This window comes from Callorhinchus milii, unplaced genomic scaffold (assembly GCF_018977255.1).
Source record: "Callorhinchus milii isolate IMCB2004 unplaced genomic scaffold, IMCB_Cmil_1.0 Scaffold13, whole genome shotgun sequence".
In the NCBI taxonomy this organism is placed as follows: domain Eukaryota; kingdom Metazoa; phylum Chordata; class Chondrichthyes; order Chimaeriformes; family Callorhinchidae; genus Callorhinchus; species Callorhinchus milii.
Window position 1 is genome coordinate 14,072,930 of NW_024704754.1, and position 20,524 is coordinate 14,093,453.

Sequence of the window (20,524 nt, forward strand, 5' to 3'; positions counted from 1 at the left end):
ATCCCAACAATATTATACGCAAAGGATTCTTATTATTAAACACTGCATTTCATTGTAAAACAAACAGCTCAGTGCATTGTACCTTCCTTGTGTCCAATTCCTCTGACAGTAAGATCTTCACTCCGTTAAACTTGTGCAGGAGACTGGAAACACCAGCAGAACAGACATTAATCAAAGCAATATGCAGAAACAAAAGGATATACAACCTCACAGACACACATACGTGTCCAGTAATAATCCTTACATGAGCATAGTTTCCTGAAAAGAAAAAGGAAGTGTACTGCACTATGGTTCAGTCAGCTGGGTGCCTGCTAAAATGTGGAAATTCATCACCAAGCTTAGCAGATAAGCGTTCCGCATATGTGTTCCACTAACACACCAAAATTTCTGGAATGGAATTCACACAATCCCTGGAGTGACGCTTCCTGCTTATCTAATCTCCTCGAGTAACAGGCATAGATTGGCAAGGCAAGAGAGAAGGCTTCGGGACTTCAGAGTTTGCGTTGGGGTTACTGCTCGAGTCTAAGCAGCTAAAACCACACAGATTGCCACTTTGCACACAGCAAAGGTCTGTGGAGTGTCAGACGATATGATGACTGAGGAGGCTAAGGAGCTCCGCAGTCTCAAAAACCTTGTAAAAAAAGATGAGTTAGAGGAAAAGATGGTGTGATTGAGTTTTGATTTCAAAGGGCAGGCAGTGTTGAGGACAGTCTTATTAGAGCTACAGGAATAGGAGAGAACAGGTCAGAGCAGCAAAGCCCAAATTAGTATTGGTAAGTAACTTGCATTTGTACAGGACTCCTGCAGCTCAGTGGTTAGAGCACTCACCTCGCAAGCGAGGGACCTGGGTTCGACTCCTGACTGAGTGAAACCTTGGGAAAGTTTCCGTACTTCACACGTCTGTTAATAATCCCTCAAGAGAAAAAAAAATAATAAATTGGTCACTTGAATCCACGACTGTTTGTAGGACGCTGCTGTGTGCAAATGGCTGCTGGGTTTCAGCCACAAATATAAGGTCAATTCGCTTGATAGAATATTCTGTGAAGCGCCTTGAGATGTCTAGAAGACATGAGAAGTGCTATATCAAATACAAGGATTATTATTATTATAGACTCTTTCATGTAAGATAAATATCTCAAATAACTTTACAAAATATAATTCATTAGAGATGAAGAGAATATCATTATGTAGGCCATGGTGGTTCAACTATCTGATCTGTCACTTCCTCCCTGTCGTCCCTGTGACACTGGGAGCCAACTTCAATCTCGTCCTCAACAACACAGCCTTTCGATCCATTGGATTGCATTGAGAGTACTCCCGATTGAGTCAGACTGAGGTCTTGCATTTTTCACCCTTTTGTTTACCAATATTCCCCACATTCACCCGAGAAATATCATCATCACAAACAAGATGTTCAGAGGTTTTCTGGAGTTTGAGTGTCAACGGTGCACCGTGAAAGTATCAGCCACCACAGCACAGACATGTGTTGGTCACACTCTCACAGACAGCAATCAGACAATTAGACAGAAGATTAGACAATCTTCAGCAGTCAGCGACACACCTCATGGTGCACATCACACAGCACTGAGATGCAAGAGATGGGAGACACCATAAAACATAAAGCTTTATTAGAGGCCGTACAAAGCTACAGTACAGAACAAATGGCTCAAATTCCAATTCCAGACTTCATTGCTATATCGTATTACATTCGAGTACAAATGTACCAATATTCACCTCACATTCCTTATGCAATGTTTAATATATTGACTGACGTCTTGTGAATGAGAAACTCCTTTGAATGATTTTTTTTAAGCGATTTTGAAGATTTGGTTGGTTGGACCGGTCTAAACGGCAGCATTTCACACTGTAGCAGCGTCTGTTTAGACAGAGCCCCAAGCCTACCACAGGGTCATCAGGTCAGGGACAGGGAGCGCTGAGCAACCGAGAAGATGGAGCAAGTGCTGCTCCTAAAGAGAGCTAAGCCCCACAAGCAAGTCTTCAAAATAACAATAACAACCCTAGTTTGTGGCAATTAACCCTGAGCCGTGTAGCATGTCCCTCCCCTGTTTAAATTCATCCTTATCCAAGGTGATGAATCTGTAACCCAAATACAGCCAATGTAACGGTTAAAATAGCGACCGTTCATGCCAGGGATTCTGAAATGTTCCCTCTCCTTCAGGATGGTGAAGTGTCCGTCTCTCTCTGGGTCTCATTGGGCTGCCAGCAGTACGCTGCCACCCTCCTCCCCGCTCAAAGCCGACTTAACGTCCCTAGGAATGGGAAACAAAGCTCAATTAAAACTAGCGCTGAATCTAACTTCACAGGCACAGGGAGAATCAACCCCTCCCCCTCGACTCCCTGGTCCACCCCCATCCTCGTGCACAAACCCCTAAAGTCCTCATGTCAGATGGCTACCCTCACCCTCCAATGGAAAAAGGGTAAGTGGGGTTAGCAGAGGAGCTGTCACGGTTGAAAAGGGAAGAGGTCGCGAGTTATTCTTCTGATCTTCAGACATTCAACACAAGCAATAGTTATTCAGGTAATTTACCGTGAAGGGCACTGATCCTGGAGAGCTTTAGTAATGACTCCGTCCTTGTAACAACGATGCACAAATGTCTTGAGAATGCTGTAAGAGTTGGGGATGTCCAGACTAATATCCGGCATGGCCTCAAACACGCGCGTGAATCCCTGCAGAGCAGATAGGGGGGAAAGATGCAGGATTTAGCCATTGAAGAGCGAGTAAAACTGTGTGCCTTTGAAACTCATTCCACAGCGCTGGCAAAATGTCAACAGAGATGAGTCCAGACGATTAAATGAATCACTGAGCTCAGAGAGGTCCACAAGCATTCACCAGTACATGCTGGGGGTTGGGCTTATCACAAGTGCAGTCACAGAATCCGCACGTCAAATATCCATGTGTTGGAGATATGACCAACAGCAGTGAGCAGCTCCTCTACAGAAGTCACATCAGGCAACAATATATGGAATTGGTTATTTGCACACAGACGCAGAAGGTTTCCAGGATCACAATCTTAATAAACCAGCAGCGAGAGTCACACACCCACACAGTTCGAGAGAGACACACACGCATACATACACACATACACATAGATTGGCAGAGACAGAAAGAAACAACAACAAGATTACATTTGAAAAGCGCCTTTCACCCCGGGAAGACGTCCTAAGGCATTGGGACACGTAAACGGACAGTTAGAGAGGCACAGAGTGAACGAGAGAGAGAGAGAAATACACACAGTTAGAGAGACCTCAAATAACAGACGTTATGTGATCAGCAACAGAGCTGATTCTGATCACTATAGATATCTGGCCATTGCTCAGCTCTCAACAGCCATCCAGTGGAGGTGTATGTGTATTACAGAAATATAATGTCAGTCATTAGAGCATTTCCTTAATGTGGCACAAAGTATTCCATCCATTATGGGCCTTGATTCCTGCCCTCCCAAGTGAGAACAGCTGGAATTCATGGCTGTTCTCTGCTACCCTGCTGTACTATTTGTCCGCAAGTTGCTATCTAATTCCCTTTTAAATGCAGAAACAACTTGGCTTCAACAGAGTTTTACAGTGAAGAATTCCACATTCTAACAACTGTGTACATTTTATAAAAAATCCTCTGGCCTCTCGGCTTCTGATGATAATCCGGAATTGATGCCAGTTTGTTCCTGACTCACTCTCCCCAGTCTACATCAGTATTTGTCACATGTGACCATAGCCTCAGCAGCGCTGGCCCGGAGGGAGGGAGAGTCTGTGTGTATATGCGTGGGCATGTGAGGGTGTATGTGAGTGTGTATGAGTGTGTGTGTGTATGCGTGTGTATGAGTGTGTATGTAGAAGTGTTTGTGTATGATTGCGTGCGAGTATGAATGTGTCTGCATGTATGAATGTGTGTGTATGAGTGTGTGTATGCATGAATGTCTTGAATGTGTGTGTACGTGTGTATATGAGTGAGTGTGTGTATGTGTGTGAGTATGAGTGTGTGTGAGTGAATGTGTATGAGCGTATATGTATGTGTGAGCTTTAGCGTCAATACAGTGGAGTCCTGTAGCTCAGTGGTTAGAGCACTCGCTTTGCAAGTGAGAGACCTGAGTTCAATTCCAGGCAGAGGGCGAAACCTTGGGCAAGTTTCCTTACTCCACACAGAGCCTAATAATAATCCCTCCAAAACCAAAAACAATAATAAATTGGTCATTTTCAATCTACGACTGTTTGTGGGACATTGCTGTGCGCAATTGGCTGCCGCGTTCGCCCACAAATATACAGTCAATTCACTTTACAGTGTGTTCTGTGAAGCGCTTTGGGACGTCCTCCCGACGTGAAAAGTGCTATATCAAATGCAAGGATTATTATTACAGTGACTCAAGTTTGCTCATGTAATCGCTCTTAACCACAAAGCCAATTTCAACTGTAGCAATAATTCTGATCTGTGATTCGCGTAGACTGCAACAATCGTCTCAAGTGCTGCAAGTCGTATCAAAAGCTTAAAGTAGTGGCGCGGCAATGTTATTGTTTCTATGTCTGCAGAGCGCCGATGGTAATGGAGGGTGTAGTGAAGGATTGAAGCCTATTATGGTGGTTTCACTGTCCTTCGCTATGCAGATTTGGTCATCCAACTTCTTATATCTCTTCGGTTTGTTGAAAAAGGGTACTGTAGTCTGAGACAGTTCAAGATGCAGTTGTTAATGTTGCCATTACCCCCTTTATCTACTGGTGTGTTCACCTTTTCTGAAATGGTTTTCATTTATTATGTTGTTCTAATTTTGTTACTGTCTGGGCAAGGTTTTGTGCAAAAAAGTGTTCTCTCAAATGCATGTCCAATGTACAGGAATAAATGAAAACCATGTGAGATGTTCACATGTCTAGATTTCCTTTATTTTTCCTATGATTAAGTGTCTTTTGGAAAAACTAGCATTGTGACCACCAACACGATTTCTTTAAGAACCACTGGTCTAGATGAATCTGAACAGGGAATACTTTGCTAGAGTGGCGGCTGCCAGAATAGATTAGATTGGGAACATTTGGCAGTAAATCAATAGTTGTGGAGGAAGGGTATTAGAGAATACAGCAAAGAGCAAACACCACCTACTGTGCTGGAGATTGTTATAATCTCTCTATCAAACAGCAATTAAGATTTAGAAAACCTTGATGTGAAGTGCTTTGAGACGTCTAGAAGACGTGAAAAGCACTATATCAAATGCAAGTATTATCATTATTATTAGATTCTTAATCTTCTCTGCTACAGCCAAAACAGTGCCAACTTCAAGGATACAAGTCATCCAACCACTGAGTCCTCAGAAGAACCGAAAGTTTATCACATACGAACAAGGCATTTACATGAGACACATTAGAGGGGAAGGGCTTTGTCTCTCACCCGGTTCATCTGGTCAAGGGTCACAAATCCTGACTCCCAGAAGATCTTCAAAAGTTTGGCGATCAGATCGGAAGCATCGTCATTCACAGACTCGAGCACCATCTGCACAGCCTGAGAGCAACAAAATACGTCAGCCATCGGGAAGTGAGAGGAACATCTTGCACTTGGGACATCCTCCCAAAGTGAAAAGGCTATATAAATGAAAATAAGTATTGTATTATACAACACATTGTGCATTTTATCCCGTGAAGCACTTTAAGACCCTTCAACGACATGAGAAGGTGCTGTATCAATGCAAGGATGATTACATATTATGAGGTAAGCTGTAAGGGTAATGGGAATGCCATCAGAATGAGTCTTCTTGCTATTGGTGTTTGAAGGATTGAATAGTCAAGGCAAGAAAGAAAAAGGGCAGCTCAATATACCTCGTAGACGAGCTCATGATGGAAGTGTGGGACCTCGAGGACCTGGAGGCACCGCTCAGCCTCGACAGTGTCTGTGGACAGCAGGTACTCCTTCAGCAGAAGATTCATCTGTGAAACACAGTTCAATGGTTAATGTTGCACTCATCCATGTCAACCTGTTTGCTCTGTAGGGCCTGCTCCACGTCCCTGACCCGGCCCACCCCACAATCAGCGGTCAGGCCTTCAGCCTCTCTGCCCCCACCCTTTATAACTCCATCCCACATTCCCTTTGCCTCGCTCTCTCCCTTCACCTCCTTCAAGGCATGTCTCAAGACCCTTCTTTTCAATCCATCCTTTGGCCAACCTCCTACCCTCCCTGAACTCCACCCTCCCTGATCCCAATCCCTAGTTCGGGTCCAAATCCCTGACTGGGACATCCTCCCGACATGAAAGGCACTGTACAAGGGTAATTTTGTATTGTAGTTTGTACTGTAATGAGGAACCAGAGTACCTCGGGTTAGTCTCACTGCTCAGGGAGCAGCCCCTGAAACATGGGAGCAGTGTCATTAGTGTTGTTTGGAAAAAGAGTATTGAGGTGGGAGCAAGGGGTGAGTGGGAGAACAGGAACAGGGCTGAGTTTACAATGCAGTCCACAAAGAGTGGATTGTAGGTGTGTGCTTGCCTGGCTGTACTGGATCGGATCAGATCAGTGCTCCAAATCATTGCCTTACCTCCTTAACAAGCTGCTTGACTGGTCTGAGTCCACCTCCAACTCCCCAGACACTGTCCAGACGGACTCCTCGATTGATGCTCAGCAGCAGGGCTGCTCGGTCCAGCGCTGCACTGTCAGTGACCAGGCAAAGGACAGAGGTCAGGGCTGCAGTTTTACAATGTCCCGTTTACAGTAACCAGCCATTGGGAGGGGGAGGGAGAGAATAAACCGCTCTCTGTCTAAGATCACATAAAGAGCTGCATTCGTACTTACTGCTGGGTAAACAGAGACGTGTGGAGTAAGGAAACTTGCCCAACGTTTTGCCCTGCCCCGGAATCGAACCAGGAGCCTTGCCTGGGAATCGATCTCTCGCTTGCGAGGTGAGTGCTCTAACCACTGAGCTACAGGGCTTCATATGAAAATGACTAACTGAAGGTACAAGTGCCTTTGTACTTCATCAGACTAGGAAGGTGGGGGCAGGAATGCAAAATACTTTCTGGAGGTAAAGGAAGAGGAAAACAATCGGACGAATTAGACCAGGGAAGAAACGATTCCTTTCAACTGAATCAAACACTGAATAAACATAAGCATTGAAAGATTCTTTCATTGGCTTTCTCTCTTCCCTTCACAAACCATGAAAGTGTAACACACGCAAATGTAAAGGCACCAGCACGCCATCACCAAGCGACCATTTTTCTAAATGGGTCGGTAATTTGTGAGGTTAGAGGGATCAAGGGTGGGGTATTTGAGGAGGGGAGTGATGAAAGGGGCTTTAAGGGTGATAGGACAGAAGCTGAGGAGAGCAACTGATTGATTGTGTCGGTCAGCAGTGGGGAGAGGAGGGGGAGTTGGGTGATCAGCAGCTGGTTGGGGTGGGTGGGGGGGGCAAGGCACACTGGACCCCAGGCTCATACGACAGAGGTACAGGGAGATGCACAAAGCTGTAATGACACGTGACTCATTGCGCTGTGCACGACCTTACCGGGCGTGTTCACAATCCACCATCCCTTTATAGCTGTCCAGGAAGTCAGTGGTGAGGACATGGTCAGCGACTGCTCGAGCTACGAACTGACCCAGCATCTGCAGCACAAGATCAAAGCATTTCACAGGGAATTAAAGCAGAGTCAAAGGCAACAACTCGTTTGTTCTTCTTGTTTTGATGCTAACCTCCCACCCCTGGTCTGAACCTCCTTTACTGATAAGACTGAGATTAGAAGATCAGCCATGATTGAATGGCGGGGCAGGCTCGAAGGGCCGAATGGTCTCCTCCTGCACCAACATGTTATGTTATGCTAAGACGTTAATTCCTCTCTGTGTAAAGAAATACTTCCTGCTGTCTGTCCTAAACTAGCTCTTATAGGTCTCCACAAGGTTCCCGCTGAGATGTCCTTGATTTTGAACTGAAGCACCTGGTGTATTCATTCATTCCTTATAGCTCATCCCACTAACTCCAGCAATCAGCCTCCTGAGGCTCCTCTGGAACACCTCTCCTTGAAGAACCCTAGTAGAGAACAGAATGTCACGTACCTGGGGAGCCTCGGGCGTGTCCAGGATGAGGTCAGGCAGATTGCGCAGGAGTTTATCGAAGGCGGTGGCCACGTGCTCTGCATTCAAGCGTCGCCCCGTCAGGTCCGCCAGCAGCTGTGACATCAGCTCCCGGTGACTCGCCTTCCCCTCCAGCGACATCAGCACCGACAGGAACGGCACCTCGTTGGTCTTGCTGCCCAGATTCAGCTCCCCCAGGAGGGTCTGCAATGCAATAGAGAGCATTGAATACACCATCAGGGTGGGTCAGCAGCTGCACTGAGATCAAGGAATGGCACATACCGACCGGGGCTGCAAACATTCAACACTATTTAACACATCGAACCAGTAGTTGCATTATTTCAAGGCAGTTTTATCTTTCCAATCCCATCTTCCCACCTTTTCTCTCCATCTCTTACTTCCCAAGCACGTCTACCAAATATACAGCCAATTCAACAACAACAACTTGGATTTATATAGTGCCTTCCATGCCGGACAGCGTCTCAGAGCGCTTCACAGTAAATAAAATATATTGTATTATTTCACTTTACAGTATATTCTGTGAAGCGCTTTGAGACATCTCAAAGATGTGATAAGGCGCTATATCAAATACAAGGATTATTGCTATTATTATTTATTATTACCTACATGCAAATCCACATACCAATGTAGATTCTTTTTTATATATCTATGAATATGCCTTTGTACATATATGCGGTTGCTTTCTGTATCTATCTCCCTCTTAAATATCTGAATTGATTCTGCAGCAAAGATATCTGTGTGTGTGTGTGTGTCTCTCTCATTGTATCTCTTTCATTCCCTTTGAGTAGAACCATAGAAATTTACAGCAAAGAAAAAGAAACACTCTGCCAACTTGCTGGCTAAACAAATAAGACCAACTGAGTCTGGATTCACTCTTAACCAGCTTCGCTCTATCTATGAGATTCTGGGCTCAGATTGTGGCAAAGAAGGGGAACTTACAGCCACTTCCTTTGTGTCTCCATGCTCAAAGTACTCCTGAATGATCGATGTCACAGCTTTGTCAAACTCATCTTTATTCAATTCAGGAACAACGGTCTCAAACACAGTCTCCCCCTGAAATCAAACAATCATCATTAGTCCTTCCAAACCCCAAAATACACACGTCCTGTCATTACAATACGCTCACATGGTCCTTCATTATCTTCAGTACCAGTTATCGTCCTGAGAGGGGATGAAAGGATGAAAGAATGAACAACCTACCCTGCTTACCTGTACCCCGAGAACACAGGTTAAAGCCACTAGGACCCAAATTGTGCATTGGTGGAATAGTTGGAATTAAACCAGATACAGTACTAAGCATTGGTGAGCTTCCCACTGGTTGTTCAGCTTGTTAGAAGTCTTGGCTCACAGGTTATCAGCAGCCAAGTGGGAATAATCCCATCCCCCAGTGATATGTCCTGTTAATCAGCCAGGAATCGTCAATCATTAACAGTGCACTGGAGCACTGCAGGTCTGCTTTCCCCAGATAGCAGTCACCAAAGTCCATTACAAAGAACATCTCAGCTACACGCCCTGCACTAGACATATCAGCTCAGAGCCAGCTCAATCCCAGAGAGATCCCATTCTTCTCCTTCTCCCCTTCCCCAACAAGAAATCGTTTAATTTACCAAAATCATGGAAGTTACTTGTTGATGAAAATTTGATTAAATTTAGGACTAATGTACATTTCACCACCCATGACAAAATGCAGAAGCACACAATATATTCCAGTCAAATCGCATCTGTCATTTATAAATAAAATGGATACCACTAATCCCCTTGTCTAACCTCCCCCCCATACAAACTGCACTCCAGTTGATCACTGTAATGGGTGGTTTCCAGACAGCTCTAGTAGTCAGTTCTGACAAAAGGTCATCGACCTGAAATGTTAACTCACTTTCCTCTCTCCATAGATGCTGCCTGACCTGCTAAGTGTTCCCAGCGACTTCTGTTTTTAGCTCTAATAGCGGAGTCGGTTTCAGAGGTGAGCACCGAAGCTGATCTGAATGTTAGCGGGTCAAGCTATGAGGAGCAACCAGTTAAGTTTCGCCTTGAAAACAGCACCTCAGAGAAGACCATTTGGAATTATATAAAGTGTTACTTTGAAATCCAGGGCATCGCTTTCAGATATAACATGGAAAAGGGACAAGAGTCCATGGGAGCGCCACACGCAGCTAGTCCCAGTGAGACCCTCACCCCATGCTCCGGGAGTACCACACGCTGAACCGGAAGGTGGGGGAGGAAGTGGTGGGGGGGAAGAGATTACCTGTTTATCATCGTCATAGTTTGGATCCCGGATATCTGGCTCTTCGACATCATAAACCTCGACAGGAGCCCCCCACACACCTTTGCCACCAGCACCTCCTGCAGGAACACATTTACAGCAGGACAACCTCTCATTAAGTCATTCAGCAAACTACATGACCAAGTAACATGATGATAATAATAACCCTTGCCTTTGATGTAGCACCTTATCACTTCTTCAAGACGTCTCAAAGCGCTTCATAATAATAATAATAATAATCCTTGCATTTGATATAGCGCTTTTCATAGAATATATTGTATGATAATATACAAGATGCTGTAATTCTGAACTGTAATGATGACACATTCCTGCAACACGTTGTGCAAAGTAACAGCTACATCATTTCAATCAGATGGAAGAGTGTGTAGCCTCTGGCTCAGTGAAGAATGTACCATGAGGGAAGGTGCTTGTTGAGCCAATTTCCATTCCTGGTTTGGCTGTTATCTGATATCAGGTGAGACAATCAGAGGTAATGATCCTACAGCTAGTGCAAGGTCCCCTGGATTAGCTATCCAGCTCTTCCCCCACCTCCCCCAGCACAAGGACATCAGGCAAGGACAGGATTGTGTTAGAAGTGACGCCCTCCCCGCTCCACACACAGCCCCCAAAAAAGAATCTGCTAAACATCACTGCCCCAGAGGATGGGACCTACTCCCTGTGGATAATTATTATTATGCACACTGAATGCGAGAAAAAAAAACCTGGACAAAAGTAACAAAAACTTGCATTTATATAATTCCCTTCATGCGAGGTAGCATCTCGAAGCACTTAACAATGGTGGAGTTTGACATCGAGCCTGAGAGAGAGGGGAAGTGACCAAAATCACATTTATCGAGTGCAATTAAGTGCCATTCTATGTGTAATTCTAGGCAGCAATGTGATTCAGTTAGACCCACTGCAACCTACAACTACCCAAGTATAGGGTCCTTACAGTGAACAGAAAGGAGACGGAGATAACAACAACTTGCATTTATATAGCTCCTTTCACCCAGGGTGGGGTCTGTCAATGAGCCATAGGGAGATGGAGGTGGGGAGGTGACCGTAAGCACAGTCATAAAGGAAGGTCTTTAGGCAGGATTTGAAGGTGGGGAGGGAGGGGGCAAGGTAAAGGGATTCAGAGAGAGACTTCCAGAGTTTCAGGGCGTAGTGGCTGAAGGCACGACCGCTGATGGTGGAGCGGAGGACATGAGGGACATGCAGGAGGCCAGAGCCAGTCAAGTGGAGGTGTTGGAGTGGGGGGTAAGCAGGTTGGATAGGGAGGGAGGTGCGAGGGTATAAAATGATTTGAAAACGAGTGAGATCTTGAAATCGATCACCTCTTGGACGGGGGTCAATTCAGAGAATGTGAGCTGATCTGAATCCAAGATTAGGTGATCCTCAAGAAGATTGTTGTCCAGAACACTCGAAAAATTCCTTTCTCTTTTGTCATGGGATCTTTGACATCCAATTAAACATTGTGCAAAGGGGTCCTCAGTTTCACATCTCATCCGAAAGGTGGCAACTCCAATAATGTAGCAGAATCAAGTTCTGCCCTGGAGGGTCGGCCTAGACTTTCAGCACTTTGGGACGTCCTCCCGACGTGAAAGGCGCTCTATAAATGCAATCTTGTTGTTGTTGTTGTATGGAACCCACAATCTTTTTACCTAGAGATGAGTGTGTCTCACCTTTGAACCAAGCTACGGTTCAGTTCATAGTTGCCTGATACAGATACAGTCTTGTGTGACCTTTGCTCACAGTGTGTGACCTACAGTGGATTTCACATGTTGTGGGTTCCCAACGGAATTACCTTTTTTCGGAAGCCCACGGCCCTTTCCAGATCGGGATTTTTTATCTCCCATTTTGTCTTTTGAGACGGTGCCATCTGTATTCTCAGACAAGGACTCCCGTCCAGATTCCCGATCCGAATCCCGAGACGAGCTCTTCCGATGCTTCCTCTTAGCCTTGGCCGCAAGGCGAGCTTCCTGCAGCTCCCTCTCACGGCGTGCCTCGGACTCTGCTTTAGCCCCAGGCTCGGGCGCGGGGCAGTCCTCAGCCCCTGGAAAACAGCACAAACAATCAGAGAGAATGCCACGCACCTCATGATCAAGCAAGCCAGCACACGCCTGAGCATGTTGAAACTCTCTCACTGATCAACTCAGCCCAAGTGATCAAAACTACCTATTCAAATACATTTCCTAACAAAACACAGAATTGTGAATTCTGCGCTGCTCAAGGAGAGGGATTATACTGCTGGGAATGGATTACTTTCCCATTTTTAAGACACCCACTGCGAACATCTCGCAGTTTAGATATAAAGAAAAGATTCTTCTACGCCATCCGAACAATTACCTCCCGCTTACTCTCAGAAAACCAACCCTGACATGAGCTCACAGTCCAGGCTGAAACTCCAGTGTAGTGGTGTTGTAGTGTTGGAGAAGCACTGAATTGCCGTCCTATGGCAGTGGTGACAAAAAGTAACAAGTTTCTCGATTGAATATTTCTTGATTCAGAAAAGTTAATCGACCTGAAACGTTAACTCACTTTCGTCTCTCCATAGATGCTGCCTGACCCGCTGAGTGTTCCCAGCGACTTCTGTTTTTATTTCAGATTTCCAGCATCTGCAGTATTTTGCCTTTTGATTTCCAAATAAATTGGTCATTCTCCACTCTCCTATTTGTGGGTCCTTTGTGTGTGCAAAGTAATTATTATGTTTACCTACAAAAAGAGTTACTATACCCGACAGCAATTATTGTAAAGCTCCAAGTGATGGTTTGACATCAGAAGGCGCTATTTCTTCTGTCTGAGGAGGATCAGGTCGTCCTTAGACAGGACAACAAAAAAGGACGACTTCGCCAGCCAGTTAAAAATATTGCCACGATCTGGCGGTTTCAAAAACTCTGACCTTCAGTTTGAAGATATGACCGGCATATCAGCCCAGGGTCTGGGTCTCGGCTGTGATACAGAATACGCTGCAGCTTTGGTAACTACAGCTGCACATTCCTGTTCCCATTCCCACCTCCTTTCCCTGACAGTTCACCAGTCAGGCCAGGAGGGATCTGTGCATGTTACAGCGCATGGCCCTGGGCAGTGACAACCAGACACAGAAAACAGAACCTTGGGTGGATTATGTCAAACTGAACTGAACTGAACCCTCCCATATGGAAGATAGTATATAATTAGAAACTGCTTCAATTATTCACGTAACAGATTAGCTCTTATTATGGGTAATGTCACAGATCGTCGAGGGGTGGAAGGAGATTAATTCTCCCTTATAAAGATCTAAATTGAGGCTCCCATTGGCTTAGTTGGTTACATTGCAACTGTTTGCAAAAGAGATCAGTTAACGGACCTCAGCCAGGTGGCAGTATTGCCATGACAAATGGCCTCAGTGACCCTGAGATAAAGCTGGGAAATAGAACCTGCTGACATTATCAAATATTAACTATAAAAATGCTTCCCCAAAGACCTAGTGGGTAAAGCTCAGTCTAACATCCAAATGCCACAAAACGATAATTGTGGAGTCCTGTAGCTCAGTGGATAGAGCACTCGCCTCGCTCGTGGGTTCGATTCCCAGGCAGGGCAAAACCTTGGGCAAGTTTCTTTACTCCTCATGCCTCTGTTTACCGAGCAGTAAGTGGGACACTGCCGTGTGCGATTGGCCGCCGTGTTTCACCCACAAAATACAGTCAATTCACTTTACAGTATATTCTGTGAAGCGCTTTAGACACCTCGAAGAAGCGATTAAATGCAAGGATTTCTAAGGTTTACAAATGTTTTTTTGTAGCTAAATGTGACTGCATGAGCCATGAGATGAATGACTGATTTATCTAGACGGTTCTTATTGTTAATAATAAGAACAATCCTTGTATTTGATATGGTGTCTTGTAATAATGATAATAATACTTACATTTGGTATAGCACCTTTCACATCGGCAGGATGTCCCAAAATGCTTTACAGGGCATACTGTAAATTGCAGTGATAACATATTTTGTGGGCAAACACAGCAGACAATTTGCACACAACAATGTTCCACAAACAACCATGAAGTGAATGGCCAATTTTATTTTATCAACCTTCTTTTCAAACACTGCTGAAACCCTCATTCAAGCTTTCATCATATATCGCCTCAATTTTTCAAAAGCATCTGTTTGCCGGTCTCTCCAACTCCAGTAGAGTAAAACTCGCATATGTCTGATCATATACCTCCAACTGACAGCAGTGTAAAGTATGAGACTACACATATCTCTCTTTATAACCAAGGCAATTAAGTAGGACTCTTAACACACCCACTTCAACTCTTAAATAATTCACACATTTGTATGCAAGAAAAATACAATAAAATCAAGGAAGGCAACATGAACATTCAAATAAAACATTTACTGATAATAAAACAGTTTGAAAAGCACATGGAAATGTTTGTTCTGGAGAATTATGCATCTGAAAATTTCCATTTGTAACCTTGCCTAAATGTCATCAGTTCAGTGCTTGTGTATGTTATGTGTGAGTCATATAAGATCAGACTTATACATAACTTTACACAATTTATATATGATATAACTTGTTCAAATTTTACATAACTCCTAATTTGCTTAAGTCATATTAAATGTACGCTCACAAACGTGTGATTATGTGAGGTTTAGTGTATAAACAAGATCCAATTGATGAAAACCTCTGCTGTCTGTAACCTCACGCATACTAGGCCCCTCATCCTCCCCAACAACAACAACTTGGATTTATATAGCGCCCTCCTCACCGGACAGCGTCTCAGAGCGCTTTACAGTAACGGATCCCATGTCCGAACCAGGGGGAGGAAGGTGACCAAAGGAACGGTTGAAAAGAAAGGTCTTCAGCAGAGACCTGAAAGTGGGAAGGGAGGGAGCGAGACGAAGGGAGTGAGGAAGGGAGTTCCAGAGCCTCGGGGCGTAGTGGCTGAAGGCACGGCCACCGAGGGTGGAGCGGAGGAATCGGGGGACAAGGAGGAAGCCAGACCCGGAGGAACGAAGGCAACCGGTACTGTGCTGAGGAGAGAGGTCAGAGAGGTAGGGGGGTGCAGAGGAGTGCAGGGACTTGAATACGAAGGTGAGGATCTTGAAATCGATCCTCTCTGGGATAGGCAGCCAGTGCAGTCTGGCCAGGACTGGGGGGATCGGGGAGCGGAGTTTCGTGCGGGTGAGAATGCGGGCGGCAGAGTTCTGAATGAGTTGGATTTTATGGATGGTAGTGGATGGGAGACCGGCGAGGAGGGCATTTGAATAGTCCGGCCGGGAGGTGACAAAGGCATGGACCGGAGTTTCAGCGGCTTTTGGGGAGAGGTACTGGCGGAGACGGCCGATGTGGAGGTGGAAGAAAGCGGTGCTGGTGAGGGACCGGATGTGGGAGAGGAAGGATAATTGAAGGTTGAACCTGATGCTAGGTTGCATACAGGTTCGGAGAGTTTTAGGGGGAGGTCGGGTAGGTGGAGGAGGTGAGAACCGTGAGATTTTAGACGTTGACGAGAGCCAAAAAGTATGGCTTCCATCTTGTCAACGTTCAGCTGAAGGAAGTTTCCTTGGGGTACCTCGCAGGTAACCGGGTGAGAGTGGGAGGAGAAGCCGTTTATGCAGATGTACTGCTGGCAGTTTGTGAGGTAGGACTCGAACCAGGCGAGTGCGGTCCCACTGAGGTGGATGACGGAGGAAAGGCGGTGGAGGAGGATGGCGTGATCGACTGTGTCGAACGTGGCAGAGAGGTCCAAGAGGACAAGGAGGCAGAGGGAGCCCTGGTCACAGATAGACCCCCCCACCCAAGTCCTTGCCAGGCTTCACTAGCTCCTATTGCACAACGGATCAATTTCAAGATCCTCATTGTCGCTTTCAAATCTCTTCATGTCCGGGCATCTCCCTTCCTCTCCAATCTGCACACAGACTTCTCCACTACCTGCCTTCGCTCAGTCGGCTCTTGTCTTCAGCCGATTCCTCGGCCCCTCCACTCCACTATTGCCGACCGTGCTTTCAGCCACGACGCCCCAAATCTCTGGAACTCCCTGCTTCAATCTCTACGTCTTTCCCACTCTTTACCATCTTCAAATCACACCCAAGACTTTCCCCCATTGACCACACCTACAATCACCTCCCATGTCTTTTCAGCTCAGCATCGAGCCACATCACTGTTAAGCACTACTCGCATGAAGACACTCGGAGAAACTCTTTTCAACGAGTGCCATGGAATCTTTAACATTCACCTGAACAGGCAGGTGGGACCTCAGTTTAACGTGTCATCAAAAGGACAGAACTTCCAACAATGCAACACATCTCCAGCACTGTATTGGAGTGCCATCTTAGATTGTATGGGTTCGAAGTCCCAACGTGGGGCTTGAACTCACCACCTTCTGATTCAGAGGTGAGAGTGCTACCAATCAAGCCAGGCTGACACACTACATCAGTGAAATACATCAACAATATCTGTTAAGTAATAATAATAATCATCATTGAATTTGATATAGTGCGTTTCACGTCTTCACAGAATATACTGTAAAGTGAATTGACTGTATATTTGTGGACAAAACGTGGCAGCCAAATGCGCACATCAGTGTCCCACAAACAGTCGTGGATTGAATGACCAAATTATCATTGGCTTTTTTTTCTTGAGGGATTATTATCAGGCTTGTGGAGTAAGGAAACTTGCCCAAGGTGTCACCCTGCCGGGAATCGAACCCAGATCTCTCACTTGCAGGGCTAGTGCTCCAACCATTGAGCTACAGGACTCCATGATGTAGTGAATGTGGATTTTGTGAACAAACAGAGCATCCATCTTAGCAATATCCCACAATCAGCTATGAAGTGCATGACCAATTTTATCTTGAGATTGTTGGCCAGGATCAATGGGAGAAACTCCTTTCTCTTTTCGAAGAGTCATGGATCTTTGACATGGACCTGACCAGTAGACGGGATCTCTGTTAGTGTCTAATCTGAAGGACGGCACCTCTGACAATGCAACACGCGGTCTAGACTGTGAGCTCAACAAGACCCAAATTAAGAGGTGATCGTGTTGTCAACTGAGCCAGTCACTATCCTGACACACGGCTAAATCAAATGCAAGGATTATGATTATTTCCTTATATTCTCGATCATGAAATTCTTTTACACCTTATCCCAACCAATCACCCTGATCACAGCTCCTGCTCCAGAGTAAGATTTCAGACTCTGCATTGAATTATGACGGATGCTCATTCATGCAACATGTCCTTCAGGGCAACTTCAGCAGTCAGTGAGTGCACTGTTAATTTCAGAATTTTAACTCAGCGTTATTACAAAGGACAATCATGCAGAAATGGGCAGTAATTGTTTTGTGCATCCTAACAAAAGGCGTAATTATCAAATTTCAAATTCTTCAGCTCGTCGACGTTTTAGAAACTCCAAAAACACATTTATTCATTTATTTAAATCAATAATTTATTGATTGATTTAAATAAGTCCTGTAGCTCAGTGGTTAGAGAGTGCTCGCTTTGCAAGCGAGAGACCTGGGTTCGATTCCCGGCAGGGTGAAACCTTGGACAAGTTTCCTTACTCCACACGCCTGATAATAATCCCTCAAGAAAAGAAAATAATAATAAATTGGTCACTGTTTGCGGGACACTGCCGTGTGCATTTGGCTGCCACATTTCGCCCTCAAATATACAGCCAATTCACTTTACAGTGTATTCTGTGAAGCGCTTTGAGACATCTAGAAGCGCTATATCAAACGCAAGGATTATTATTATCATTTAAAGTGCATTTGGCTGCTGCATTTTACCCCACAAAATATACAATTCACTTTATGGTATATTCTGTGAAGCCATTTTGAGACATCTCGAAGATGCGCTCTCTCAAATTCCAGGATTATGTTTATTATAAATCCTGCACTGTTAAGAAACGTGTTTAAGAAAGAGCAGCAAACCATCTGCCGCCGGGAGTTTATTGAGAGGCGGGTTCCAGGACGTTCACTGTGGAGGAACAACAAGGCACTACCCCCTCTGCTGGACATCGATTTTATTTATACTTTTTTTTAAAAAAAGCCGAGAGAGAGAGCGAGAGAAAAAAAACAAGTGAGAGGACGTGTATTTTTAATCCCAGGTCCTGGAGAGGCCGCCGTCTGCACAGTGAATGCATTGAATAGGGTCCCGATTCGCACGCGTCCCCGGAGAAGGTTCAACGTGTGCACTTCGGATAGTCCCCCTGAAAGGGGGGTGTGGGGGTCACACCCCACATTCGTTAAGTCTATTTTTTAAGCCGATAAAAGCCGTCCTGCTTCTCCAGCATTCCGGGGAGGCCTTCCTTTGCACATGTCTACGTCCGCTGGGAATGTCAATCGTTGCCATGAGATAAGCCATGACAGTCAGCAGCAGGTCCCTGCGGGGCTGGGACGGCGGATAACTTTCTCCAACTTATAAATGGCACCTTATTAAAACCAGCAGTGATTCGGTTGGCGTCCGGTGTTGGGGGGGGCAGAGGATTAACACCGTGACCTCCTTGCCTGGTCTCCCTGTTTGTTGTTGTTGTTGTTGTTTGTTGTTGTTGTTATTAGGATTTGTTGCTCCTCCCCCCCGTCCCCCACCTCCCCCCCGATTCCCCCCCTTCCCCCCCACTTCAGCCCCGACAAATCGAATCGCTTTTAAAAGCCGCAAAAAAAAAGTTTTCCCCCCACCTTTTCAATAATTGCGGGTTTATAGGCGCGTGAAGAATCGATCGGGTAAAAAAAAAATAAGTGTCGTATAAATCAACATTACATGGACTCAATGTGGGGAGAGGAAGAGGGGGAGAGGAGAGGAGGGGAGGGGAGGGGAGAGTGGGGGAGGGGAGAGTGGGGAGGGGAGGGGAGAGGGAGGGGGAGGGGGGGAGGGGAGGGGAGAGGGGAGGGGGAGAGGGAGGGGAGAGGGGGAGGGGGAGAGGAGGGGAGGGGAGGGGGGGAGAGGGAGGGGAGAGGGGGAGGGGGAGAGAGGGAGGGGGAGGGGGAGGGGAGAGAGGGAGGGGAGAGGGGGAGGGGGGAGGGAGGGGGAGAAGGGGGGAGAGGGGGAAGAAGGGGGAGAGAGGGAGGGGAGAGGGGGAGGGGGAGAGGGAGGGGAGGGGGAGAGGGAGGGGAGGGGGAGAGAGGGAGGGGAGGGGGAGAGAGAGGGGAGGGGAAGGGGAGAGAGGGAGGGTAAGAGAGGAGGGAGGGGGAGAGAGAGGGAGGGGGAGAGGAGAGGGGGAGGGGGAGAGGGAGGGGGGGGGGAGAGGGAGAGAGAGGAGACAGTGTTTCCCAAAGTAATGTCCGAAAGGTAATGGCACTGAAACCGCAGCCAATTCCCAATTCCTCCTGAAACCTGTGGCGCTCCTCAAACAGCGGTTCCCACTGCCCTTCATGCGATGGGAGTGAAACTTTTCCTCGGGATGTGGGGGCGACCACAGACACTGACCAGACAGACACTGACCAGACAGACACTGACCAGACAGACAGACACTGACCAGACAGACAGACACTGACCAGACAGACAGACAGACAGACACTGACCAGACAGACAGACAGACACTGACCAGACAGACAGACACTGACCAGACAGACAGACACTGACCAGACAGACAGACACTGACCAGACAGACAGACACTGACCAGACAGACAGACACTGACCAGACAGACAGACTCGGCTCTGCGGCTCTCACTTACTCGGACTGTCGCTGACTCTCCGTTTGGACGGTTTCTGCTCCGTCGCCATCACATTCACTGCTGTGGTTCCCAGAGCCCGAGGGACCTCCTCAGCACTCACTCACTCTCTCACTCACTCACTCACTCACTCTCTCACTCACTCTCTGTGGTTTGTGCTGACGGTTGTTTTTGTCTCTGATCTCAAACTTCTGACCGATTCCTCCTTCTCTGCCCTCTCTCTCCCTCCCTCTCCTCTCTCTCTCTCTCCCCCTCTCTCTCTCCCCTCTCCCCCTCTCTCTCTCTCTCCCCCTCTCCTCTCTCTCCCCCCTCTCTCTCTCTCTCTCCCCCCCCTCTCTCTCTCCCCTCTCTCCCCCCTCTCCTCTCCTCTCTCCCCTCTCTCTCTCCCCCCCTCTCTCTCTCTCCCCTCTCCCCCTCCCTCTCTCTCTCTCTCTCTCCCCCTCTCCCCCCCCCTCTCTCTCTCCCTCCCTCTCTCCCTCTCTCCCTCTCTCTCTCCCCCTCTCCCCCCCCCTCTCTCTCTCTCTCTCTCTCCCCCTC

At 46.6% G+C, this 20,524-nt stretch overlaps 1 protein-coding gene across 1 annotated transcript; it reads right to left on the bottom strand.

Moving 5' to 3' along the window:
- Positions 1 to 1,606: 1,606 nt before the first annotated feature.
- Positions 1,607 to 20,237, bottom strand: LOC103177310 (programmed cell death protein 4). The gene is made up of 11 exons (XM_042340142.1): positions 19,991 to 20,237; positions 12,139 to 12,387; positions 10,314 to 10,411; positions 9,008 to 9,121; positions 8,030 to 8,251; positions 7,485 to 7,582; positions 6,522 to 6,633; positions 5,812 to 5,919; positions 5,387 to 5,497; positions 2,549 to 2,688; positions 1,607 to 2,270 (listed from the first exon to the last, which is right to left on the bottom strand). The coding sequence occupies exons 1-11, from the start codon at positions 20,037 to 20,039 to the stop codon at positions 2,210 to 2,212; spliced, it is 1,362 nt and encodes a 453-aa protein (XP_042196076.1). The 5' UTR covers positions 20,040 to 20,237; the 3' UTR covers positions 1,607 to 2,209.
- Positions 20,238 to 20,524: the final 287 nt, after the last annotated feature.